Raw genomic sequence first — 25,975 nt, 5'->3', positions numbered from 1 at the left:
AAAAAAGACTAAAAATGAAACAATAGATGCAGATTAAGCCAGTCGCCAGATTTTCGTCTCTGACAGAGACTCTTGGGAGATGGTGAGAAAATAATGCGACGCTTTCTGGTAGCAGTATTTTTGGTAATGACTTACTTTCTGGTATTTCTGGACTAAGTTGCAGACTTATATTAAAAAAAAGAGACCAATATTGATATTTGTTTTGATGAAAAAGATGTGTTAAGTTTCAGCCCCATCGAAAACAATATTAAAATTTCGTTTGTAATAAATTTAATTATTATAATGGCACGTTATTATATACATAAAACGAAGTGGTCTGGGAAGTACCCTTTGTTTGAGCATTTTAAAATGTAAGTGAGTGAGTATTTGCAGACTATTTCGAAGTGCAAAAATAGGAAAGCAGTGCGGACATTATTTTTATTTAGTTTAATCTTTTTTCATAGCTTAAATTTATGTAGTAATGTAGTAATGTACCCCTGACGATATTTTTGTCTTGAATTGTTATATGTACTCTTGTTTGTATTGTAATTTTTGTTCTTTTGTTAAGCATAAATATATATATATATATTTTTTAAAAAAACCTTACTTTCTGGTAATGACATTCGCACTGGGAGACCGCTGCTCTCGCGCTGTTTGGCCGGCGGCGCGTGAGCACGCGCCAGCTGGAAACTGACTGGGTGAGCGGCGCGTGCGCTAATTAATAACAGTAAGGAGCTGCTGCAGCCCCCAGCTGCTGGAGGGAAGGTGTCGTCTTAACAGACAGCGATGTGGTACCTGGGTATTTATCCCACTGCACAGCAGGACAGGAACGTGTCAAGATTAAAAAAGGTCCCGCTTTAAGAGCAGAATGCCGTTCAGGAGAGACAGCGCACTCCCCGCACGCGCGATCAGGTAATGATTTCTCATGGATGCGGTGCGTTTGGCTCGGTTCTGGTTTATAGCTGCTGTTAAAAACGCGTGGAGAGATATCGGGGGTCCCGGTGTTGGTGGGGGGGGGGAGAACAGGCTTTGATTTTAAGTGCGGTAGACTGTTCTTTAAGTGTTTTTATCACGGTCATGATTTGCACCGATCTTTCTCAATTGATTTTGAATCGCATTTTCTTGATGCACAAGAAGAGTTTTTTTTTTTTAGTTATTGGTTTACATCTGAAAATTAAGATGGCTTTGACAAATACTAAAACGTCACAACAGAACGCAGGATAGTATTTTGCTGCTGTTGTTTTTTTTTTTATTGAAGCGTCCGTGGGTTAAATCTTGGTGGGTAAGTGCACGGGCAGCGGGAGAGCTACTGGCAGGCGCCGATAGGACTCGGCACCTCCAGGGGAGGAGCGCTCTCGGGCTGAGCAGGGGGCGGACACGTGGGTGAGGTGTACGTGAGAGAAGAGCTGGTGCTGTGATGTACGTGCGCGGCAGAGAGAGGGGAATGACTTACGTACGTGCGCCATGAGCTCCCCTGCTGTTTGTAACTGAAGGCACATAAAATACGCCCGTTTTCGCTTCCTTTACACACGTGATCACATGTCAACCACGTACGATTTCGGGGTTTTTGAATTACCGGAGCAAGAGCAATTCAGACGCATTACGCATATGCCGATGGCTTGCGTTCAAGCCTCTTTCCAAAACATTTGAATGGGGGCGCTGGGACTGTGTGATGGGTTAATAAACGCGGCTCGGCGTTGCCTCTAGTGGTCTTCACTAATCAGCTGACCTGATAATCGGACTCGGCTTCCTTTGGCATGCGTGTGAACACGTAGCTCCTCGTCTCTTCGACCATGACGAGTTAATCCGAGCCGGTTTGCGCAAAAAAATGACTCCCGGCGCCCCTCTGTGTCCTGTCGACGGGCCATGATGAGTGGCACGTACGAGTGGGTTGTGCCTAAACACAAACTCCAAACATGTAGCAGTCATAGCGCTGCTCGCCATTTCGGCTGCGTGAATGCCCCGGACTGCAGTCGTGATCTGAACGGGGCAACGGATAGCGCACTCCAACACTTTCACGGTAAGAAATGAGAGATTATGCTTCACGCTTTTATTTACAGTAAATTTTCAAGCCTGGGAAGGATACGCATATGGAATTTTAGGAAGGCACTTTTCCGCGTCCCGTTTTTTTTCCACCCCAACAGGCAGTAATAACTAGGAAGGGGACCAGGAAGGAGAGATTAATATACTGCGCAATATAATGGTAGATTTGACTCGCATGGAGTATGGCTTCTGTACTGCTGGACCGCGGTGGGCGTGCTGTGGAAAAGATCAGCAGGGGACCTTTTTCAGCCTAAACAGATTATAAATGCAGCAATATGGTTAATAGAAGGGGCTCCGGGTTCGAATCCAGGGTGTGGCACTCCTCTTATACCAATCGAGCAAAGTGTTTAACTCAAGTTACCTAAGCAAAATGTGCGAACTGTGTAAATGTGTACTGTCAATCAAATAATTAATCAGTTGGGGAAAAAACTATAAATAATTAAGTCTAAGGAGACTTGGAGGACTTTGGAGTCATTCTGTTCTGTTAGATGGTGATAAGTAAAATGAGTTGCACAGCATGTAGGCTATTGGCAATTTCCATGGGAGGAAAAGTTAAAAGTACACTTCTTTTAAGATGTTAGTGTTTATTAGACTACGGTGCAGTCTTGTTTTGCCTGAAAATGCAGCCAAGACTTTGTCATCTTTCTTTCCCCATCAGAGATCTTCAAATAACAATCAATATTGTACCTTGTAACACTGGGTCATCCTATCTGCAAGTATGCAAATGCTGATTAATAAAGGGGACAGAAGAGTGCTCCACTTATGATTGATGGCAGCCTGAGTTACCACTACCACATTGATCAAGTCCAGGAACACCTGCTGCCCTTTGTGTCATTTCGATGTGAAAACATTCCTGCTGGACAGCACCTCCTCATGGTGCTTCTGTAGTAGCACCTTTTGTGAGAGAGGAGGATTGGAGTTATTCCATTAATGCCTTACTTGCCAGTTTAAGTCCCACTGAAAAATTGACTGTGTCTTGTAGTATCTACCTCGGAGACCAGTGAACTAGGGCACGCTTGCCCAAAGTTTTACAAGATGCAAGGGACAGACTCTTAAAACACAACATCTGCAACACGGCACCAAGCATGTCATGGATGTACAACCTTCTTCTAATGTTGGTCATACAACTAGCCTGTGACTTTCACAGTAGACTCCATGTTTCTGACAGATGGTAATCAACATAATGAATTAACATTGTCATGTATGTTTGCATAAATGTCACTGCACCTGCTATGCAAAAGACTGCAAAGTTAGTATCAAGTTCCCCGATACCCATGAACTTGTACGTGGTTTCGTTTGATGCACATTTTTATTTATAAGCGAGGTTGTGGAAATGTTTGCTTCTAAAACCTGCTCGGTTTCGGACCTTCTCACAGTTTTAAACAATGCTGCTTACTATTTCTTAAGTATATAAAGTAAACGGGTGCTGATGAATAGTTCAACGATTAGCACACACTCACCACCTGTAAGTAAAAAGATATGTTGCAATACAAGGTCATAGCTGATGGATCTTACAAATTCGGTGCACTTCTCTTACCAGAAGTTTTGAATATGTATCTATTAGTAATGGTAATATTTGTTTTATAAAATTGCAGAAAACTGGAGGGGAAAGAAGCTAAATCTTATTAAAATAAGTTGTATTAATTGAGCAATAATTAAAACAAAAAGATATGATCACAAATGCGGTGTGGTCTCCCTGCAGATTTGGTTGGGTTTTAAGGCTGATGGTTACAATCCAAGTGGCATAAATTGGTGGTGAAATTGTCCACACACATAATTAAACATAGCCTGGTCCACATTTGTTGTTTATTGATGTAATAAAACAATACATTTAGTGTTAGGAGAACAAACCACAGACAGCAGAAAGATGAATTAACAAAGGGTTACATGACACGATCACACTAGGAAATGCCTTTCCATTTCCCCCCATAAGTGTTAAAACGGCTGCAGTATGTTGTAGATATCAATACTGTAGTAATGATCATAGCCACAAGGAGCATGAAAACCAAACATTCAATGTACTATGCATCTTATCAGGATGGAAAATTGCTAAACCTCTTCCATGATCGATCTACAATATGCCAAACAAGCATTTATACTCATTTGCTACACAGTAATTAAGCATGTATTATGTGTACTGAAAGGATGCATTTGAGCTGACAATGAAAGTGACTACTAAAAATATAAAAATCTCTATCATAATTACACTATAAATGTCACCAGCTTCCCATGATAAAAACCCAACAGTATCCTTCCAGGTTTATGACCATAGAAGTTTGTTCCTTTTTTTAAATTTCAGATTTTACTGTACTATGTTTACAATCTCTGATTGTTACTGCTGATAAATGCAACATACACAGATGTGAAGTGACTGAATGGTTATACCATGACATCAGAACTGCTTAAACACTGGACACGTAAAACCTCATGAACAGGTGTTTACTCTTCAACTTTTAATAGTCTTTATCAAACTGAGACGGAGCAGGTGACTGATGCATTCCAGGCTTAACAGTTATACTGTAACACTACATAGGAAAAAAAAACAGAAGAAAAATAAATTGTTCAATCTTTCATTAAAAGTAGTTTAAAAATGCTGAATATATTGCATGAACTGCTGGTAATTTTTAAGAAAATATATAATTGTGCGACTGTGGCTACATTGCACCGCTGGCACAGCGCTTATACTGAATACACAGGATAAATGAAGGGCTTGAAACTTGAATAAACATCCTCTCATCTTTCCAGATATCCAGATGTAAGGCTGCCTGAACGCTGCTCTATGGTGTTTTTTTCTTATAGCTATAAATAATGTATTGCAAAACAGGTTTGAAGTTTAGAACACATCTGATAAATCTACAAAGGTGCAGGACAGTAGCTGGATAGTAAAATAATCAGGTATAGAAAATATAAATAGAAGGGGTTGAGGGGGGTTGCAGTGTCCGGTATTGCACAGCGCACGGGGAGCTCAGTTGACCTGGTCCAGGGCCCTCATGAGCTCTTCACCCTGGAGGAGGTGCTGCCGGCCCTGCACAGGAGCATTCACCTCGCAGTCGTATCGCGTCAGCTGGGGCAGGCCGTCGCTTCCGAAGGAACATTCCAGCAGCCGGCTTGCCAGATCTGGAGGGGAGACCGGGAGAGCGGTCTAGGTATTAAAACGTGCAAATGTTTTTGGTTGTCTCGATGTTTAAGTACTTTTGTTCTGATTAAATTTACGCTGCCCTTTTATAGACGCTTAAATGAGGAAACACCTCATGCTTTGTAGTTTTAATGTTACAAAAATGTTTATGGAACCACTCTTAATAACCATTAATGGCCAATAATTTTGATGTTAAAACGCCAAGCATGAAATGCTTGACAGGGCACATCACTGTCTGGCACCATACTTGTATTTGTCTAGTTTATTTAAACTATTTATACAATAGAAGTATAGCTGGTAATCTGCATTTTAATCCTTACAGCTTCATTAATTTCAAATACGTAATACATGCTGGTAGCTGTTGAATTCAGGCAGAAAAGCACAGCTAAAATGTGTCCATTGTAGATGACGATGATCACGGGGTGCTGTCTTAGCTCATAGTGGAAGAAAATACAAAAAATGGATAGATTTGAGGTTCCATATCTAAACAATGATAAAAGCGATGTATAAGAAACCCACCTGTGGGCAAGAGCAGGATTGTCTTGTGTGTGAGAGCCTCTTTGCCACTCGTCTCAAAGACTTTGGCTCTTTTTTCAATCGCTGCAGGGTTCCCTACTTCATGGAGCAGTGTACCCTGGCAAACACAAAACCCCCACAAATGTTCAAAATGTCCATTTTCACCATCGACACTCATCACTCTCTCGGGGCTCACTGATGCTTCATGCTTTAAACTGATGGATAACATCAAGCTGAATATTGTACTTCTGTCATTTGTGCCAAGATCAGACTTGGAGTACAACTGTAAAGACGTTTAACATGCTACGAGAAAAATATGAATTGGGTATCAATGGCAAATGGGTTCTCCACTGGCTGAACTTACAATGCCAACAGCCTGGGACAGTGAGGTGCCAGTTTCTAATTTCCTCTTGCGCTGAGCATTCTGAATTGCAATCATCTTTGGAGATAGTGCCCCCTCCAAGGCAGGAATTCTACAAAACCAAGGAATGTTACAGATTAAAATTCCAAACTGAGTTTTGGGGTGGGCAGAAGGACATGCCCTTCAACTTCCATCAGTTATTTCATATCATCAACACCACCCTTTCTCATGCAGTTAAAAGTTTATTTCACCTGTGACTTTTAATTCAGAATTAGCCAATTTTTAAAATAAAATCCTCCACTCCGGACCTTTTAATGACCTTTTTAATAACTCAAGTTGGCGTGCCTTAAGAGAATCCAAAAAGCTGACAATAGACAAAAGGAGCATGAACTACTGCAAGAACATGACCCTATTCTAACAGCTAGTGAAAATGGGCATGGCGGTGCATTACCTCCTGCTTGGCGAGGTGGCTGAATGTGGAGAGTCCCTCTGCTCCTGACCTGAAGTGCTGTGCGTACTTGATGGGGCAGGAGAGGATGTCCGGCTACGGCTCCCACTGAAAGGGGAATTGAGTGCATTCCGGACTTCCTGCACTAAGTGCAGAGGCGACGCTGTGGGAGCCAGAGGTTTGACCTCTTCTTTGCCAGCTGTAGGCATCAGAGTGTCAGTGCTGGAAGTCTGGGGTTTTGTCTGGATTTGCTGGAATACGTTGCTCATGCTGGGCATGACAGGAGCGCTGGCCGACAGTGTCTCTGATGGGGAAAGGGGGTCCAAAGTGCGCAGCTGGAAGTCATCATCCATTGGGATATACGGAGCCAACATTTCTAGGTCCAAGTCGTCCATTGTCTGATAATATCAAATAAGACCAGAAAGTACGTTAAGATAAGGACAGCAATATAACGCTATTTTTTTACTCTGTACACTGTAAAAATACAGATGAGACTTGTGATTATCATAAATCCTTTTGCAATAAGTAATTATTTAGCAGCTAAAATCAAAAGGAGACATGAACCTAACCTTCAGGGTCCCCAGCATCATTACATAAAGATTAAAGCAGGTTTACCTGAGTAGCAAAAGGGGTCTTGGCTTCGGTATCAATGGCAAACAGTTTTTCCACCAGATCAAGTTTAAATTCGGAGCCAATATCAGAATCAACCTGGAAACAGTAGTCACTCGGGCTGCTCGGCTGCAAAGGGCAGAGAAAAGTTTTTTATAATTTGTTTTTTGGTGTATTTTTAACAAGATATCTTGTTTAGTAATTTCTTATTGGACATGCAAAATCATGCACTTTAATCTGTTTTCGGGGAGTAAAACGAACAGGCACAGACAAGAATGGAGAATAGCCTCTTCCACGTGAACTGTTTGTCTTTAAAAAAATCAACCATAGGGCTTTAATAAGCATTAACATACTGTACGTTATATAGAAACCCAATATTTCTGCAACCTATAAAGCAGTTCCATTATTGAGTGAAGACTTTGTACACTGGATCTGACGTTGGCAGTCCTCTGACTGCCATGAAGTGATTTTGTATTATTGAACAATGTTCAATAAAAAGCCTTGGGTGGCATTAGTGAAAGGTAATGGAACAATAACGCATGTTGATCTGTCACACAATTGCACAGCTATGCATCTCCAGATGGTCTAATCTATCAATAGTATTAAAAGTAGGTCTAGGGCAACAAGTTGAGTACAAATCATTTCATCCTGGGGGGTGGGGGGAAGGAAATGCAAGTATGCGCACCTCGGGAGAATTCTGTCTGGTGCTGGTCCCTGAGGGACTACTGTCGCTGTCCTGGGTTCGAGGGATTGAAAAGGAGAAACTGGGTGGATCAGCACTGGGCTCCAGCTTGCTCACAACCTCCACATTGAGAGCTGGATCCAGACTGCTGTTCAGAGGCTTTGCCGTCTCGGTAGGGGGCAGTGGGGACAAAGGCAGCTTCTCGCTGGAGGAGGGCAGCATGACATCATTATACAGCGGGATCTCTTCCAGTGTCTGGATCTCAGAGTCTGTGTAGGGAAAGGATAAAAACAATCAGGATGGCAGCCACTGCACATTTAAGGAACTAGACGTTGACTTTTTCCACTTAATAATATCAGCACATTATGACAAGATTCTATTAAAAATTGCAAGATGCTTCACATTACCAGTAGGTGAAGACTTTATAAAGAGACAGCATCAGAAGTGATTACAGTTGTTTTCTGAACTGTCACATCTTGTGCCATCCACTCACCTTTCACAGTTGCATTTCAGTACAATACTGACTGGCATGCTATTCTGTATTGTTCATTCAGATGTGACAAAAAGCAGCTTAGAAATGCACTTGGCTATAGAGTTGTGATTGTGAGGGTGCAGCAGCTGAACTCGCCTGAGCTGGTGAAGTCAAGCGAGATTATAGTGTCTCCAGCGGCAGGGGCCAGAAGAGTCAGGGCTTCAGGTTCCTCCTTCAGTTTCTCGAATAGGGTGTTGCTGCTCTCGAGATCCTCGGCCTTGGTGAAAATTTTGGGCATCTCTACGTCGGGACTCTCCAGAGGTTTCAATACACTCTCCGTCTGACCCAGCGAGAACACCAGATCTTCCTGCACAACCCCACTGATGAGAGAAAGCACAGTTAAGGACAGGCACAAATTATCACGTTTATTCTACATAGCCAGGAAATCACTGTAGAACAAAATGTGACATTTTGCAGTAGTTACAAAAGAGCACTTATTATGTAACAAAATAAGCAAATTCCAGAAAGTGATAAAGATTTCAACCACTGATGATAATAATGGAACATGGAAACTGCTCACTTTTACTGTTTCACCAGAACATTTAGACTGTAGAAAAGATGCACCTACCTAAGCACATAGTTAACGCACACAATGCACTGGGGCTGGGAATTCTTGGTGTTGTAAATGACAGTGGCCTGTGTCTCCACCCAAACAAACCCTCCTTTCTTGGCAAGCATTCGATACTGTCCAGTTGTGGCCTGGCCTTTTGCAAACACTGGAAGAAAAAGTGTGACGCATTGAGACAAACGTATACTAATCTCTTAAGAATTTATCCATTGCAGTCAATCAGCTTGAATTTAAATGCAAGAGTCTGACGGCATAAAAATAGGAATTTCTCATATGACAACTTACAGACTTTTTCTTTTTAAGATCTGGTATTACAAGGTTAACTAATGTTGTAGTGGTGGAGCTCCCTCTAGTGGTTCCAAAAGTCAGCCCCAGTACTGAAGACCACAATCAAGAATCTCTCATGACTTGATTTACGTGAAATACAATTAATGATTAGACCCTTGAGATATTTGCAATGGTCATTTTCCAAAGTTCTGATGGATACCGTAAAGACCTATCAAAGCTGTTCTAGGATCCGTGTTGACCACATCCATCCATAGTTCAAGTAAAAGGATGTCATTCCTTACATAAATCTAGTATGAATAAATTTTATCTTGGCAGAATTCTGGATGGAGCGATTATCCAATAGTAAAACACTAATTGGAAAGAGTGCACAAAACCTAGTGAGGGTAATTAGAGACCTGTATCTTTGACCTCATTTGGAATTGAAGTAAATGATAATTGGAGCTAAACTAATGATTAGTAAAGGAAAAACTAATGGGTTTATTCAATGCTGAAAAGAGAAGAAAGAAAACAACGTTTTGGCTGTGGAGCCTTCTCCTCTTTCTTCTTTTTTTCCAGCATGAAATAAACCTATTACTTGTTCCTTTGCAGCCTACGCATGCTGACGCAGCTACCCACCTGATCTAATGATGTGTTGTGTGGTAACAGAAATCGAAGGGATAGTGTTGCTTAATGAAGCTGTTGGAATTAAAAGCAACTACAATAATGGATTTTCAAAAAGCTGTTATAAAGTTAAAATTAAAGAATTAGGAGGCAACAGACATCAACATAATGCATGTCTGTACTATAGACTAAGTACAGAGTTGGTGTGGCAGGGGAGCAGAGTCCTGCATCAGGCAGGGAGAATGAAGGTGAACTTGTTTACTTGTTTGCACTTCAAGTGCAAGTCAAAAATGTTTGGGTTAGGCTTTAGTCAAAATTTCAGTTATTTCAGTTATCACTCATTTGCTTATAGATAATTATTCTTTCCTGCTGTAACCCATTAGAATTTACTGAGATCTGGAAACAGCTGAGCAGTGCCCTCACTCAGTTGAACTGCTCACCTGCCACTTCCTCTTCTTGGTTTAGCTTCTTTTGTGAATATTATAAAAGTCTGCAAAAGAAGTCAAAAGTTGGGCCAGAGTTTTTTTTTTAATAGGATCATAGATAATTCTTTGGAGGTGTTATATTGTTTGATATAATTACTGCTGATATGCACAGACCTGGGTTTGTTGTGTGAAAAGATGTAAAATGTGTGGTTTGATCTTTTCCTAATGTGGGAATAATTATTTTAAAAATCAGCAAAGCTGGACAAGACACAGCTGTGCCAAGACTGCCTGGTCTGGTGTGTTGGCTCTGCTCTTATTTGCAGTAGTCTGTGAACAGAGGGAAGAGTGGAAGTAGGATGCATGTAGAACCTGAGCAATTGGATAATTAATAGAAGTCCTTCTTTTCAGGATACAAACAAAGCTGATAGAATTCTTTATTTCTAAAAAATCCTTTGCAAAAAAAAAAAGTAATTGTATCACATGTTTATCTGCTTTCTTGATGATTTATGATCAGCTCTGCAGTTAAAACATGATAAATATGCTACTGTATATGAAAGAGTCTGGGTGAGGCTCACTAAAGTATGTAAAGTTAGGTGTGGGCATGGAAGCAGGGTCTTGGAAACCACGCCTGTACAGGACTCTGCCAAACAGTTCTTTAAATACGGCTGCTGTTTTTCCAAATTCATACCAACGGTCTAGAATCCAGTACAGTAAGTAAATGTCAAATTTGCCACTTATAAGAAACTGGAGGTAACACATTATAAGCAGTAAAGGATATCAAGTTTTACTGTAAACAAGTGCAGAGTATTGCATGCAGGGATAAAAGATGTCAACTGTGGCTACAAGGTACAGTAATGGAGCCTGATTTCACCACACCTCAGAAGCTCAACAAGGTTGGCCTGGGCAGTACTTGAAAGGGAGGCCTTAAGAAAATCAGGTTGCTACTGTAAGCAATGCTGGTATACCAGTAGTTGGCACTCTTCTATGTGGACCAGAATTCCCTAGTATGGTGCCAAAGGACAGAAGTTCTACTAGTTCTAATTGCTTTATCTAATATAGAGTCATGGGGGAGGTGGAGCTTAACCCAGTGACCAACAGATGCAAGGTAGGATACAATTTGGATGGGGTGCCAGTTGGTTCTCAAAATCACCTGTGCTAAGTGATGCATTCATTGAGCTGCTGCATGTTTAGACTTTTCCTGCACTTAGTCTTTGGTTTCAAAAATACCCTTTAAGCAAAAAAAAAAACATTTCCATCAAAGTCAGCATCTAGAATGTTGTGCACTCTTTCCTTAATAATCAAAATGGGCTTCCTTGTTTCTGACTAGAAAAAGGCTTAACAGGCCATCAATTTATCGTAAACGTATGTAGGAACCAATGTACATCAACACACTCCCACAATAAGTGTTTGTTTTGTACATTTGCTTCAAACCTACTGGTTAAACTGCAGCTGACACCTGAATGAATGACGTTCTGAAACCCAGGAATTGGTATCCATCATGTGCTACTTATGAACCCCACAAAATTTAATGTGGCGTCTCTTATGAATCTGGTCTCCCTAAACCTTGTTAATTTGACTGGTGAAGATCTCAATTCTCCACCTAATCTGCTTGTATGAGTATGAGTGCTACACAAGTGATGGATGAAGTAGGTAAGCACCTCTACTCCTGTGGATGTAGGAGTCTGGAATAAACTCCATCTACTGTAGCCAATATTCAGACTTCCTTCAAGAAGTGGCTAGCTAAGATTCTCAAATTGGCTATTAGCAATCAAAAAGGCTCAATAGCTTCCCCTAATTTGTAACTATGCTGTCATTATTAATACAAAAATGGTAGCCTTCCAGTTTTCTGTAGTATTTGTGTTTTAATGCAATTATCTATATATTGTACTTGACTGAACTCCCTGCTAAGAAATGGAAGCGATGCTTACAGTCGTGATGTGTTTTGGTAAGATGGTCGGAGTCCAAGGCATGGTAGTATTCATAAACTGAGCGCCCTAGAAGGTCCTCAGGCTGGTACCCCATCAGCTCTGTGATCCTGGAAGATAGGAGCCAGAGGTAGTTTATAACACACTCAATTCATTCAAAGAATGGGAATCCCAATTATTCATAAACTGGCGTATAACGATTTTAAAATATAAGGAGGAAAATAGGCGCTTCAGTTAATGCCATAAAACTTGTGTATACGTGATAATGGCCACTAGGTGGAGATGTTGACTTTTCTCATTTGTGGTTATTCTAAACTGGATATAAAGAACGGCTTTTGTAAAAACTTCATCTTGGGGGGGGAAAAAATGCCAATCTGCCAGCTTTTTTGGTCTTCTCTTCAGACTGCTGCAATATTATACAGGCTATAAAGTACAATTTTAATGGATAGCATACATATTACTAAGCAGTGCCAGAAATTTCAGCGAGTGGAATTTCTGAAAATACTGCACTGTAACTGCTAGAAAAGCTATGGATACAAGCTGCACTTTGCTTTACAAAAAAAGATGTATAATCGCATACCTAAGGCAACAGTCTGACAACATGTCATGATCTTTTATGAAAAATCAATAACCAAGAAAGGATTTACTAGGCAAACTAGCCGTTGGTGCATTTCATGTCTGAAATGTATATGGAGAAAGGGAGATCCTCACCTCTCATCACAGTAGGAGAACTTCATGTCCAAACTGTGACGGCTGAGGAAGGTCTTGCTGTCGAGTGGGACTTCAATGTTAGAAGGGTGAGGAATGGGTTCGCAAATCAACACCAGATACGTCATTGGGGGTTCCTTGTAGCCACAGTTGTTCTGTCCATCACTGCTCTCGTACACCTGGATGTGGCCTGTGCAGTGGAGCACCTATGCAAATAAGAAAAGGCATGATTTTGAGAAGTGCATGTTTTACTCTGCAAACCGACAACATCCTGACCATGAAATTGAGCAAAAAAAACTATGATACTACAAGCAATCAGTTTAATATCAGAAATACTGGTTTTGGTTTTAGCACTGTTTGACTTGTTAGGTCACTGTTTAGAGGCATTTAACTATCATTTAGGATAGGACTCATTTCTTTTGCTGAATTGGTGTATTAGTTTTTCTGGCATATAGTCAACAATGACACCTATAGCCAGATAAGACATGGAAAGAAGACTATTGAGTCGTCTTTACAAAAAGCAGTGCTTTAGGGGTAACAGATTCACCAAGTATGAAAAAGGCTGTAAACCCATGAATGACTCTCCCCTCGCAAAATTCAACTTTAATGCACATCGAATTTTCCTAAGATAACAGATGTACAAGGATTTTTAAGTGTAATTGCTCATTTAATTCTAAGAATGTCTTCTGAATAGCACACCATTTTCATTTCAAAGGACAAATGTCAAGAACTTTATACACAGGCAAATAGTATTCTCAGGCAGACTAGCAGATTCCAATCCTCACCACCAATAAGATCCTGATTCAATCTACAACCCCTGGTACAGTCACAATGGAAATGTAGTTTTCATGGGCTGAAATGGGAGCAAGACTCCAAGTAAAAATCTTCCAAAAACCTTGGCAAGATGTAAGCAATGCAATTATGTGCAATAGGATTAGGCAATGTGCAATGCCACTAGGTAAAATGAAACTGGACAGGCTAAATGAAATGGATTAAGAGAAAAAATTACTACAATGACTTACTTTCCATGTGGCGGACTTGATGTTGACAGTCCGCCCTCGGCTGGTCAGCGTGCACTTCATTCTGAGGAAAAAGCTACGCTCCGAGTTCTGCTCCTTCGCTTTCTTTAAGGACCCTGAGTAAAAAAAATTAATCAACTCCTTACAACAAGGTTGGATGTGTTGAACACAAGAAGCCTTGCTGGCTTTCCTTTTCTACCCACAGAAGGCTGAAACCCCAACTCATTTCCCGTTCTATGAATTTGCCCAAGTATAAGGACATGTCCAGGGGAAAGGTTTTAGCATACTAGAATAAACCCAAGAGAAAAGGTTGGACAGGCAATTTACAACACTGATAAATGCACTTGTGCTCCCCTTGATAAAATTTGGCTAAAGACTCATCAGCAAATATTGGGGAAAAAAAACACAGAGCTCTATTAAATAAGGGTACAAAAATGGATCAGCAATGTGTCAGCTGCAATTATGGTGAACAAAAGCCGTAATGGTAAAACCTATACAGCTCAGCTAATGTGTTTAGACTAGCAGCAGGCACCATGCACAAGCAATGTCTATGTGACTGAGCCCTCTGTATAAAGGATTAAGTGTTAAAACCTATTACAGTGTTAAGTCTACATACCATCAAAAGCCAGAAATGTTTTTAAAGAAGCCACTGAATTAATATAAATTTTAAAACCAATAATGTAGATAAGAGTTTCAGATATACTGATAGGACAGTACTCTGTCTTGCTTTTATATAGCAGATTACAAGTTCCCATTTACATTCAAAAGCAAAACAGAATCAAAGCTTAAAATATTCATAAGAAAATAATGTTCAAGGTTTGTTTTTGCTTTTTTTGGGACTGATCAGATAAAAGCAGTTAATGATTCACAAATGTAAGTAGCCCTGTCTCCTGTACTCACCTGTTCTGTATGTGAGCATTTCTCTCATCTCCTCATGGTCACAAGGGTGTGTGAAGTCAAAAACACTGTGTCCAGTCAGGTCAAACTGTCACAAAAGAAAAATGAATAACTTTAGATCATGTTGTTCTAATTGTCTACAAACTAAACACACAATCCTTAAAAATGAGTTTATTTCTTGAGTCCAGATTTATAGCAAAGAAAATATTTACCTGGGTGAGGCCCATGCATTTGTTGACATTTTCAGAGAGATAGATCATGTCTCCATCCTCAGACAGCACCATGAGAAACCCATCCAGAGCCTTCAGATAGAAGCTGTTAAGCTGAGAGTCCAATTCAGACTCCTCCTCCATGTCCCCAGCTATGGAAAATGATCACAGAAAGACATCAATAACCTCTCGTAGCACAGCAAGCATGTGCAAGAGTGTGAACTAAATGATCTGCTGCATCCATGTGGTTTCCCATGCAATTACACTGGTGGTGAGGACACAAAAGAGCTCTACCATGCAGTGCTTGCCAGTTCTTCTTTTAAAGCCTCATTATTTTCAAAACACAGAGGCAAGTAAAAAAACATGCTTTTACTTGTACGTTCATTTATGTGCAGGTAGTGTTTAGCTAACTGCATTACCAATATACAGTACCCAGGATTACCATGCCACTAATTATTATGGTTAGCATTACAACAGCTCACAATGCAGTCTTTATTTTATTCCTTAGATGTTTGAGGGATTTGCAAAATGAAAGAACACACTTTCACTAAAGCCCTTTTACCACCCCAAAAAAACAATTAAAAAAAATCAGTTTGGCCTATGATGCATCCAAATGCCAAATCTTGTTACTCAAATAGCACTGTTGCTCAATAAAGGCTTTTTTTGTCTTTTTGTTAACAGGGATACTTTATTCAATATTTAAAAGGTGAAGGATGAAATGCTGCTTTTCATGGCCCAGGCTGGTAAATGTCTGATAAGATTTCAGGTAATCAACAATCAGTGCACATGCAGCAAAAAATGTAATTCCTTCACTTGCTTTAATTAAGACTAGATGGAAAAACTTTGCAAAGTTTCTGCTCTTTTGGAAGGCATTTAATTATAACTTGATGAAAGGTTGAAAAGAATGTATGTTTTTTTTTCCCAAAAGTTTAGATGTCATTTTCTTATTAAGGTTATTATTTGTTCCTTTTTTTTCAAGGAAACATCTTACCCTCTTCTGTTAGCCATCAGTTTATCAATTTCTAAGAGAGGCTTTTTTCTTTTTATTTTATTATTGTGCAACTCCAAGAACACCAGGATTATGCGGTTATGAAAATAAGATCAGTGTGTCCTTTCACGGGTTCATTCCAGAGATGTCAAAGCACATCACATGAAGGACAAGATCCACCATCATCCACCAGTTAGGTCCCAGCACCCATGTGAGTGGTGCACAAGGGTCATTTTGGACCAGCAGTCCCACTACACAGCAGGTCAGGTTTAAAAAAAAAATACTACACCAGGTGAATCAAAGAGAAATGTTAATTGCATCTGCTTTGGCAACATTGTAATTCACTGGTCATGCCAATGAAGCTTGTTGATTTGATTTCAGAAATCAAATGAGAAAAATAACCCTTGTTTGTAACCATTTTTGCATTCTTAATTTAGGGAGGCCTAACTGCACCAACCCAAAGTGGAAATTCTGGGCCAGAGGGAGGAGCAGCACTTCTGCAACTTGAGTGGATGCAGGTGTATTGTGGCTGTCACATCTCAACCATGCTGTTATTCAATACACAATCACAAAGAAAAAAAAAAAAAGACTCATCCTTCCCACCCCTCCCAGGTGACTGACCCGTGCTAAGCAGCTTCCTCATGCGGAGATAGCTGATGGTAAGCCTCATGATGGACGCCTTGTCCAGGTGCGAGCTGACATTGTGAGGCAGGGGAAGCTGGTGTGCCAGCTCGTAAAACACTTCCGACTCCTTGCTCCTCCGACATCGTGCTGCATCCCTTGACTTCTCTTTCCTGCGCTCCGAGCTGACTCTGTGAGGATTAGGAGCAGAAGAGTCGCAGTTTACAAGCAATTCAGATCCTGCAACACAAGCAGTGTGCATTCCAGAAGTCTACTACTGCAGGCAGCCTCCCAACAAGCACCACTGAGTTAATGTACAAAGGGTTACTCAAGCGTAATCTAAAGTCACATCTAAAAGGGACTCACTCCATCCTCATCTCTACAAAACACAAGTTGCTCATTTACATGAACCCAGTGATCTCTAGTCTCATTGGCTGGAGACCAGAGCCAAAGAGCCCAGCCCTCTTATGTGATTGGCTGATGCTAAGGGCTCGGTTCCATGATGCACTACCCTTAATCTTTTCTCCTGGCGTTTGGCCAGGCCAACTGCTATTCACTCATTCACACTTCCTGACTCTGTTCACAGAAGAAAGAGAAGATAATGCTTATTTTAAAAATGTGATATAAAGGAAGATGTAGAAAACAAAATTAACTGCAAGCATTTCAACTTCGTCGCCTGTAACATACTAAAAGATCATTCTTGGGTATTCCTATTATTTTCAACAGTTTCCTTTCCTATTGTCACATACATAAAAATAAACCTCCAAGAAAAGGCTAGCTTTTCAATAATAACAAGAAGCATGCAAAGACTCCCTTAAACTGTGAATTCAGTGTGAAAACTTAAAAATAAGTTTGTTTTCTTATATATACATTAATGTTTCTGCTTCACAAGATTGTGTTCAGACATGTAACATTTAAAGCAAACACACCCAAGACTGTCTTGTAGTAACTGGAAAAAGCAGTAGAAAAGTGTTAACTAGCCCAAAAGGCAAATCCAACAAGGTATATACTGAGAGTTTTGGAGAATGTACACCTTATTTCACTACTCTATATCTGCCTTTCTGTTGTAAATGTTTTACTTTTCTATAGTGACTTTTACGAGACGCCCAAAGGCCAATGGTCTCATTCCTCTTTATTACCAGGTCTATAAGATGGACAACTTCAAATCACCCGAAAAAAAAACTCAGGTATCAGAAATATGCAGAACTTAGCAATTTTCCCCCTGAACTCCACATTAGCAATGAGACAAAATCCACGTCGGTTCTTCAAAGGTTTTACATACAGTTTATAAGGGCTAGCTAGTGGTCTAACTAGTTCACTTCTGCAAGAGACTAGAAGGGTGTATCTCATTATAGGAATCGCATTAAAAGTCCAATTTTTTAAAGTCACACCACTAGTGCTGCAAACTCACCTACAGCTCTCCAAGCCAGTAAGACATACCGCCATCATTAAATCCTCACACGTCTAAAAGATCACTTTCTTATTCAACTCAGGTCTCAAGTCAAAAATGGGTCTCTATGTAAAGACTTTTAGAGGTCTGTTCCACAAATAGCACTAACAAGAATGAAGTGGAATGATAATTTATCAGTCATAAATTAAGCCAATGACTCCTCTGTTAAAGGTTCTGATGCAACTTCCTATGTTTACAATGGTGTGTATATGCAAACATATCATTATCATAGTTTGGGCACTTCAGGTACTTTTCTGATCAAGGGAAAAAACACCTGTGTTAGGCGGAACATAAATTCAAAGAAGTAAGGTTTTACTGATTTTGCATGGGTCTGTGTGCAGTGGTTTTGTTTAATCACTTTGGAAGTGCTGCCTTTTGTGTAGGGAACTTTCCACTCTGCAGGGTATGATTTGGAAAGAGCAATGTAAGCAGTAGATGGCCCTGGTGTCCACTATATGAAAAAATCTTTGAAATCATCTTCATACTTGGCAGAGCCCAGGTACTTGCCTACTGCAGGATCTTGTCCTGCTGTGTAGGGTTAGGACAGCCATTTCTAGATTTTCACAATCTAAAAAACAATGTATACCTATCTATAAATAATGTGAGCATAGTATAGTATCAGATTAAACATTTTTAAAGGGTTTTCTTTCCAAGCAGGAGTATAGAAACAGAACCATTGTGCAGTACAAAAATGAAAAAATCACATTTATCAAAAGAACATCAAGAAGACTGTTTAACGGTACAGTTGAGTTCAGCACCAGTATCACACTCCAGTGAACATTAACAGACTTGTTTTACATATTAAATGTCGCAATTTAGGTCTTTAAGACTAAGACAATTTCACGTGAAGTTTAAGCACAGATTTTATTGTGCAAGTCCTTAAGTAGGCAAAACACCCAGTGACAGCAAACATTGTAGGGATGAACTCATTCTATGATCTATTCTAGAGTTGTATGATTTTTTATAATTTTTTGGATTTTTTTTTTATAAATAAACTATGCTGTAAATAGGTGGGTGCTTACACATTTATATTCACAGACTTTAAAAATGTATGTAGTAACTTTTCTTATTTAAAAGAGGAACCACTTGTCCAGTCTACTCAGCTGTACCTGCATTGCTGGGTTTCATTCCCACTCAAAGGCCAATAAATATCCTTAGAAAAGCTCCCTGAGATAACTGCATTCCAGCACAACAATGCCCCCAGACACATACGGACACCACCCAGAATAAGACCCAAGGCCTTCTGAAAATTTAAACTACATTTAAAACAACTAGTTGTTCAAAAATTGTTCAGCATTATTTTAGATATTTAACTTTAGTCTGAAACAACTAATCTACATTTGCTTTGCCACATATGCATTTCATAGTGCGCAGTCTTTAAACCATCTGAAAAAAGTCTCCTGTAGCAGAATAAATGTAAATAGTGCAACAAGCCGCTCATTTTCAGGCCAGTAGGCTTTCTACTACTATGCTGGTAGTTCCATGTAACAACTGTCACTGAGACTTTTTATTTCAGTTCTTTTGTTTTTTTCCTGTTATAGTATCTACCTACAATAAACACCACTGCTCTATTACAATTCAAACATTACTTGGAGATTTCAAACTATAAACTACAATTTTCTACAGCTTCAACAATACAGAAGCAATCATGCAATTATACAGCACTTAAGACAACAGTAAGCTCAAAGTTCAAAAACAATTCAGCCACTCAGAGATAACCAGTGCTCATAAAGTTTACTGAACCATTTACAAGACTTCTGCAACTGAAGTAATCAGAAAACATCATTTAGGATACACTGGACACCAGACCCATTACTGCTTGAAGTGCACTTTCAAAGTGATTAATTGAAACCATCTCACACAAACAGGTGTACATCTGTAAAAATCCTATTTATGACTTTTAATTTATACTTAATTTTTCTTATATAATTTTTCATAGCTGTATTTATGAATTACAACAAATTAGGAACAAGTGGTGTTGATATTAAAAAACCCTCCTCTTTAACACAATGTATATTAAACAATACTATGACAACCTCAATACCCGTGCTACCAAAATTTGCAATGTCCTTGTTTCTGCATTTTTAAAACACGCACTTAACCTAAATTAGATCCTAGCTCAACAAAAGAGTGCTCTGCAACTTGTATTTTTCAATCATTGCCAGGCACCATATCGTATTACAATTTCAAGTAGAGGCTTGTGGAAAAAATGGTTACTGGGCAGATTAACATGGGAATGTCAGACTGTTTAATCCAAATCACTTTCATTTATGCATCCAAACAAATAAAAAGAAAAAAAACATGACATGACTAACAGAGCTTGTTAGTGTGAAAGTCTCTGACATGCACTTGGACTGTGTACTAAAGTATTTCACAATAATGAGATGCAATGCAATGAGATGCAATCTTGACACTTCATGATGAAACTTCATGTTCAACTTTATTCTGAATACAGAAGTCTTCCATTACCGATAGGTATACTGTTCCTTACGCTTTTTACATACAAATTACAGTAACTAAAATTTGCACTGCATATACCGTAATGGAATATTTTTGAGATTCAAAGAACAGGAATTACAATTTAATTGGCTTTAGGCATATTCAGAGCTGCGAATAATGGTATCTATAACTGCATTTAACAGCATTCTCCTATTTTTACTGGTTCTACTGGGATCATGACAATTAACCTCCAGCATATTGGTTGTTTAAAATTAATTAAAACATGCCCTACTTAACAAGCATTCACATATCTAAAAGATCTGAAAAGGCAATATGTTCCTTTTACATGTTACAGTAACAGGATTAACACTAATTATGTGAAGGTAATTTGCTAATATGAAAATTAGTCAGAGCCCTTAAACCACAAAAAATAGATCTTAAGACTGGGTTACATAGCCAAAAAATCCTTTGGATACCTTAAGCAAACAGTGCGACTCCCATTGAGATCGCACATGAATCCAGGATTAATTTAGCAATTCAGACATCTACATACAAAGATGTGAAAACTGGAAATAAATATCTCACTCAAGGACCTATACACCAAGGGTCTATCCTGTCCCCTGTATGATATCAGGCCCAATGGTGTGTTTGGTCTTCTATATAATACTTACTGCATGGGTTAAAAGCTGTTTCCGAGCCACTCTTGCAGCAAGTATTACTGTGCGTGTATCCTTCCAATTTATTATTAACTTGTAAGCATCTACCAGAAATTACATCCACTAAGTTACCACACACCATGACAGGAACTCAGTGACGTCAATATCAAAGAGATTAAGAAAGAAGATGCACAGCACAGTGAAGACTAGATCACAGTTTATTTAAAGTTATAAATAGGTTATCGTTCAAAAAAGGAATTATGCCTGAAGCACTCAAAATATTCAACCAACTAAAGGCGATTCAACAAATTAATTTTTAATTCATCCTCTAGAGCTCAGGAACATAACATGGACACTTTTTGGAAGCAAATTAATTTATATTGACACAAGTGCTTAACGCACTATGGAAAAGTATTATTAAGCTCACTGTAAGATCCCTCATCAAACACTCTAATGATGTACTGTATTGCTATCAGTTTCAATACAAGATGCAAAGGAGCTTCGATGGACAGAAGTATTATTCTCACTCTGGACTTCTTATGGATATAAAGAACAACTAATAATGCATTAGAGAACAAACACAACTTAGGCTTAATTTAGATGAGCATACTAGATTCACTTGGCCACAACGGTATTGCAAATACTATATTATAAACATGAACTTCAGAACACAAGGTAACATACGTTTGAGAAATCAGATATAAATAAGTTTTATACTACAGTAAAACAAATACTGCATTAAGTGAAGTCGTGACGTCTTATAACTTATTTCTTCTTGCTATCATCAAGAAGCCATAGTTTCTTTGAACCTAATAGGAAAGCAAACTGGTTCTTGGTTGGGTTTGTTTTTTACCACATTTCTCTTGAAGGTACACAGGTGAATAGGTGCAAGGGATTCCAAACCAGAATTTAAGACAAAGCCAAAGGAAGGGTTCTTATCCAGGCCAATGTGAAGTGGTGGACCAAGGCTTCGGCTGGAGCACTGCGCCAGCCCTGTACACACGGTGGGCTCAACACCTTTGATGGGAAGGGTCTTGGGAACATGGACTGAACACAAGTGACGCCTACTGTTGCCTACGCATCTGCAGAATGGTTCCAGATGGTGCTCCTTATGACAAAGTACTCTCAAAAATTAGAAACATGACTGATAGGGGGTTTTACCAGAGTCAAAAGCTAGGGAAAATCTGAGGAGAATCAAGCCAATGCTGCATTTCCATTTTTGGTATCTTTACACTGCATGTAGGCCTACTAAATGTTGCAACGGACAAGAATATTTTCAGGCAAATGTAAGAAGTTGTCCTGCGGCATTCCCTCAAACATGATGTTCTGCCAGAGGTTACGAATTTTCAGACAAAAGTCTGGGAACTGCAGCCCTTGTGTCCTTGTAACTATAGTCCTTGTTGCTCATAAAGGCTTTTAAGTCAGAGAACTGCTCTATGTTGTTCCATTAATTTTGTCATCAATAAACGATTGTTTTTCCAAAGCCAGAAGCTGATAAGACCCCTGATCTATTAATACTATATGCATATATCACGTTATCAGGGTTTGATGCACTGCGGAAATACAAACTCTCTTGCCAGTGTCTCTAATAAGGTTTTTCCTAGTGGCAGAAACCCAACACTCAATACCTTCACTTTCTTACTACTTTTATTGGGACATCAGCACAAACTGTACAAACACCACACTGTTCTGTGAAACTTATGCAATATCCAAAACACTCACTTGCCCATTTCCGTCTGATATTACTACTATGCCTGCCTGGAATAAAATCTCTGGTTTCAAAATATGAGGCAAGGTCAAAAACGAGCTGCTCGAAATTTAGCTAGTTGCTATCAAGAAAGAACGAAGTATTTCCGTGACAGATATTGCTCCATACAGTCAGCTGTTGTAACTTACCCGGGACATTTTGGGAATAAGATTCACTTGCCCCGACAGAAAACACGGCGTTACCAGTTTCCCATCTTGCCATTAAAAACAAAACTAAAAACGCATCTTATTTCCCACCTAAACCGCTTTGTTACAAACTGGAATGGTGACCAAACTGAACCTCTTGGCTATATTTCTGACGCAAAGACACTTGCCTCTGATCTATACGGTATGAGCAGAAGTGACAATTTATTTCTCAGAAACACCAGTCTTTTTACAAGCCTTGTTAACAGCAACGCTCACCACCCATCAGGCATTGAAGCAAAAAAAAAAAACCGCACTGTCCATTTTTTTGGGCTCATTTCTTTAGGCTCTTTTTTTGTTTTGGAATGGCAATATGACAACCCCTCTTCCTACCGGGAAGAATATCTAAAAATATCCCGTTTCAAAACAACAAAAGGTCTTACAACATCTTCATAAAAACGTCTACCTGTACACAACACCTTCTTTGTTGTTGTTGCCCTACTCATCCCCCATCGCTGGCAAAACAAGAGATGGAAAGAGATCACTGTCGGGAAACAACCGCGCTGTAAAGTCCGATTTGCCAGCCCGCTCTCCACTCACTCCGGGCCACCCCCGGGCACCATGAAGAACTAGCCGAGAGAGCTCCTGAAGCCGGCACACGAAAGAGGAGGGTTAATATTTTCAATAACAGCAATAATAACGTGGTTGTTTCCAAAATCCTGGGCTCCATATCCCCGAGGGACCCCGGAAACCCACACACGCAGTGCACTCCGCGAGTGGCAAGACAGCCCCAAAGCCTGATCGCGCACGGATTCGCGGCGGGTGGGGAGGAAAGATGTAAAAGACCCGACGAAAAGTGGTTCATTTCCCCGGGGCTGGGGTGGGGAACACGTCCCGGAGACCCTGGGCTCAAACTCCACCATCGCCCCCAGCACACCACAAAAGCCTCCATTCATCTCTCCAGCCGGTCGCCTTTCCCCATCGATCCAGCGCCCATGCAATATTAATAAGCATCGCCCGCACAGCAAATCATCTGACATTCTTCATCAAGTTCCCAAGCGGCGTCTGTCTCACTTTTATTTCTGATTCTGCGGGAAACAGGCGGCTGAAATTCAGCACAACGTCAAGAGGCCAGCCAACTACCAGTACAACTTCGGGATTTCCTTCCTGCAACGGTCTCCCTCCGTGTTGAGGAGGACGAGAGGGGCTACAAACCTCGCCTCGCCTCACAGGCAGCCTCTGGCTGCAGGGAAGCGAGGTATACAAAACAAAGTGTCCCGAATCAATCGAAGTGTCCCCCCTCTTCTTAACGAAATCACACCAGAACTGTCCTGCACGGCCATACCAAACACTCAGACAAAATGGCGACGTGGCCACAGCCAAGAAATGATTCATACGACAAAATACACCCAAAAAAAAGGGGGAACAAATCCTCCACAGCACATGAAAACAGCGGGGACGGAGCCAGGTAAAAACAACACAACCCCCCGTGAACAACAAGAAAGCTCAGACTCACCTCTTTTTTTCTGTGACTACGACCGTGTCCATTATCGCATGAAAGACGTCAGCTAGGATCTCCCAAACAGCAAGAGTTCCCCAGGCCCGAGAGTGAAAAGACGGTTTATAATCCAAGAGGAAGACGAAACGAACCAAGGTGCCCTGACTTTAAGAACTATTTTTGACGTGTGTGGTAGCAAGAGGTCAAACCTCCAGTTGCCTGAAGGTCACAACATCTGTTTCGAGCCGGTGTGTGCGATTCGTTCAGGAGAAACGGTCCAAGCTCTCCGCCGTGTCCGAGATGCTCCTTACACTGTAGTTTTACTCGCTCCTTCTCGGGGGCGCGCAGTCACATGCCTCCAGAACGAGGCCGCGCACGCCCCGGCCGAGCCTCCCAGAGATCAAAATTCAGGTAAAATGCGTGCGCGTTCCCCGAAACAGAAATGTGGCAGGGGACGTCGCTGGTTGCGTCAGACCGACGTGCTGCCGTGGTTCGATTAAAAAATGAAGATCATTAACCCTTCGGTGGACGTGGCCCGTATATATACATTGGCAACATCTGTGTTATGAGAAAGTAAAACCAAGTTAAAAGACCTGTTGATAAAATGACAATATTTCATAACATTTGAACGTCTTGCAGGCAAATGCTGTACACACCTCTTGTCATTTCTTAATATTTTAAACGTCATATTTTTCAAATAAAATTCAATTTTTTAAAGTAGAGATACTCGTCGGAAAAAGCAGTTCATTCAGACCAGACGCCCATTAAAAAAAAAATTAAGTCGCATTCATAACACTAAAACATTCTAATAAATCTGCTTCGTAAATATACCTTTGAGGGTGAAATAACTGTACTATTATATCATATCGAAGTCTGATAAAATATTAAAGTCAGGATGTGACCTGCAGTCTGACCGGCATCTTGTTTTTGTTTTGATTTTGTCGTTTTTGGCAAGAAACGCAACTAGCGGCGCCCAGGGCGTGGAGATGGAGCAGGTCACCCCGAAGAGAAGGGACCAAAAACATATATAATTACCTTGGTTGCATTTGCTTTAGACGAAACGTGAAACACGTACGATGACTCTCTGCGATTCTTTAAGAAGGAGCCAGGTTGTTTTACTCTTTGAACTGAGTGCTTGAGTTTAAAATTGCTCTGACGGCCACGACCACTCTAATCTCTCCGTCTGTGTTCTCAAAGACGGTTTTCCAAACTCATACATCAGAAAGACCACCGAAACTAAAATTATTCTGCAGCTAGGATCACACCTTCTCCCTTCCCTTAACGACAGACTACTGTTCTTTTAAATTTTCTCCATTCATTGGAAGTTTCATTTCACACCTCTCTGCACCCATTCTGACTTCACACCTCTTGATTGGCCTCTCTTTCTGTCCCCTGCTCCCGCCTCTCACTCCTCCTCCCTCCCAACCTTTGTTCTCCCGCTACTTTACCTTTGCCTACTGCCCTGTCTCTCTCACACCTGAAGAAGGC

At 40.3% G+C, this 25,975-nt stretch overlaps 1 protein-coding gene across 1 annotated transcript; it reads right to left on the bottom strand.

Annotated features, from left to right (window-relative positions):
* Window positions 1-3,810: 3,810 nt before the first annotated feature.
* On the bottom strand, window positions 3,811-24,850 carry LOC148828062 (hypoxia-inducible factor 1-alpha-like). Its single transcript, XM_088926013.1, has 15 exons — window positions 24,506-24,850; window positions 16,555-16,745; window positions 14,949-15,097; window positions 14,740-14,824; window positions 13,843-13,955; window positions 12,824-13,026; window positions 12,116-12,222; window positions 8,875-9,022; window positions 8,403-8,626; window positions 7,778-8,043; window positions 7,099-7,221; window positions 6,487-6,881; window positions 6,039-6,147; window positions 5,678-5,792; window positions 3,811-5,139 (listed from the first exon to the last, which is right to left on the bottom strand). The coding sequence occupies exons 1-15, from the start codon at window positions 24,535-24,537 to the stop codon at window positions 4,988-4,990; spliced, it is 2,412 nt and encodes an 803-aa protein (XP_088782139.1). The 5' UTR covers window positions 24,538-24,850; the 3' UTR covers window positions 3,811-4,987.
* Between the last annotated feature and the right edge of the window lie 1,125 nt (window positions 24,851-25,975).

The sequence above is a fragment of the Atractosteus spatula genome, chromosome 9 (genome assembly GCF_055471065.1).
Source record: "Atractosteus spatula isolate fAtrSpa1 chromosome 9, fAtrSpa1.hap1, whole genome shotgun sequence".
Lineage (NCBI taxonomy): Eukaryota > Metazoa > Chordata > Actinopteri > Semionotiformes > Lepisosteidae > Atractosteus > Atractosteus spatula.
Note: the sequence above shows the minus strand (reverse complement) of the source record. Positions and strands in the feature narration are given on the sequence as shown.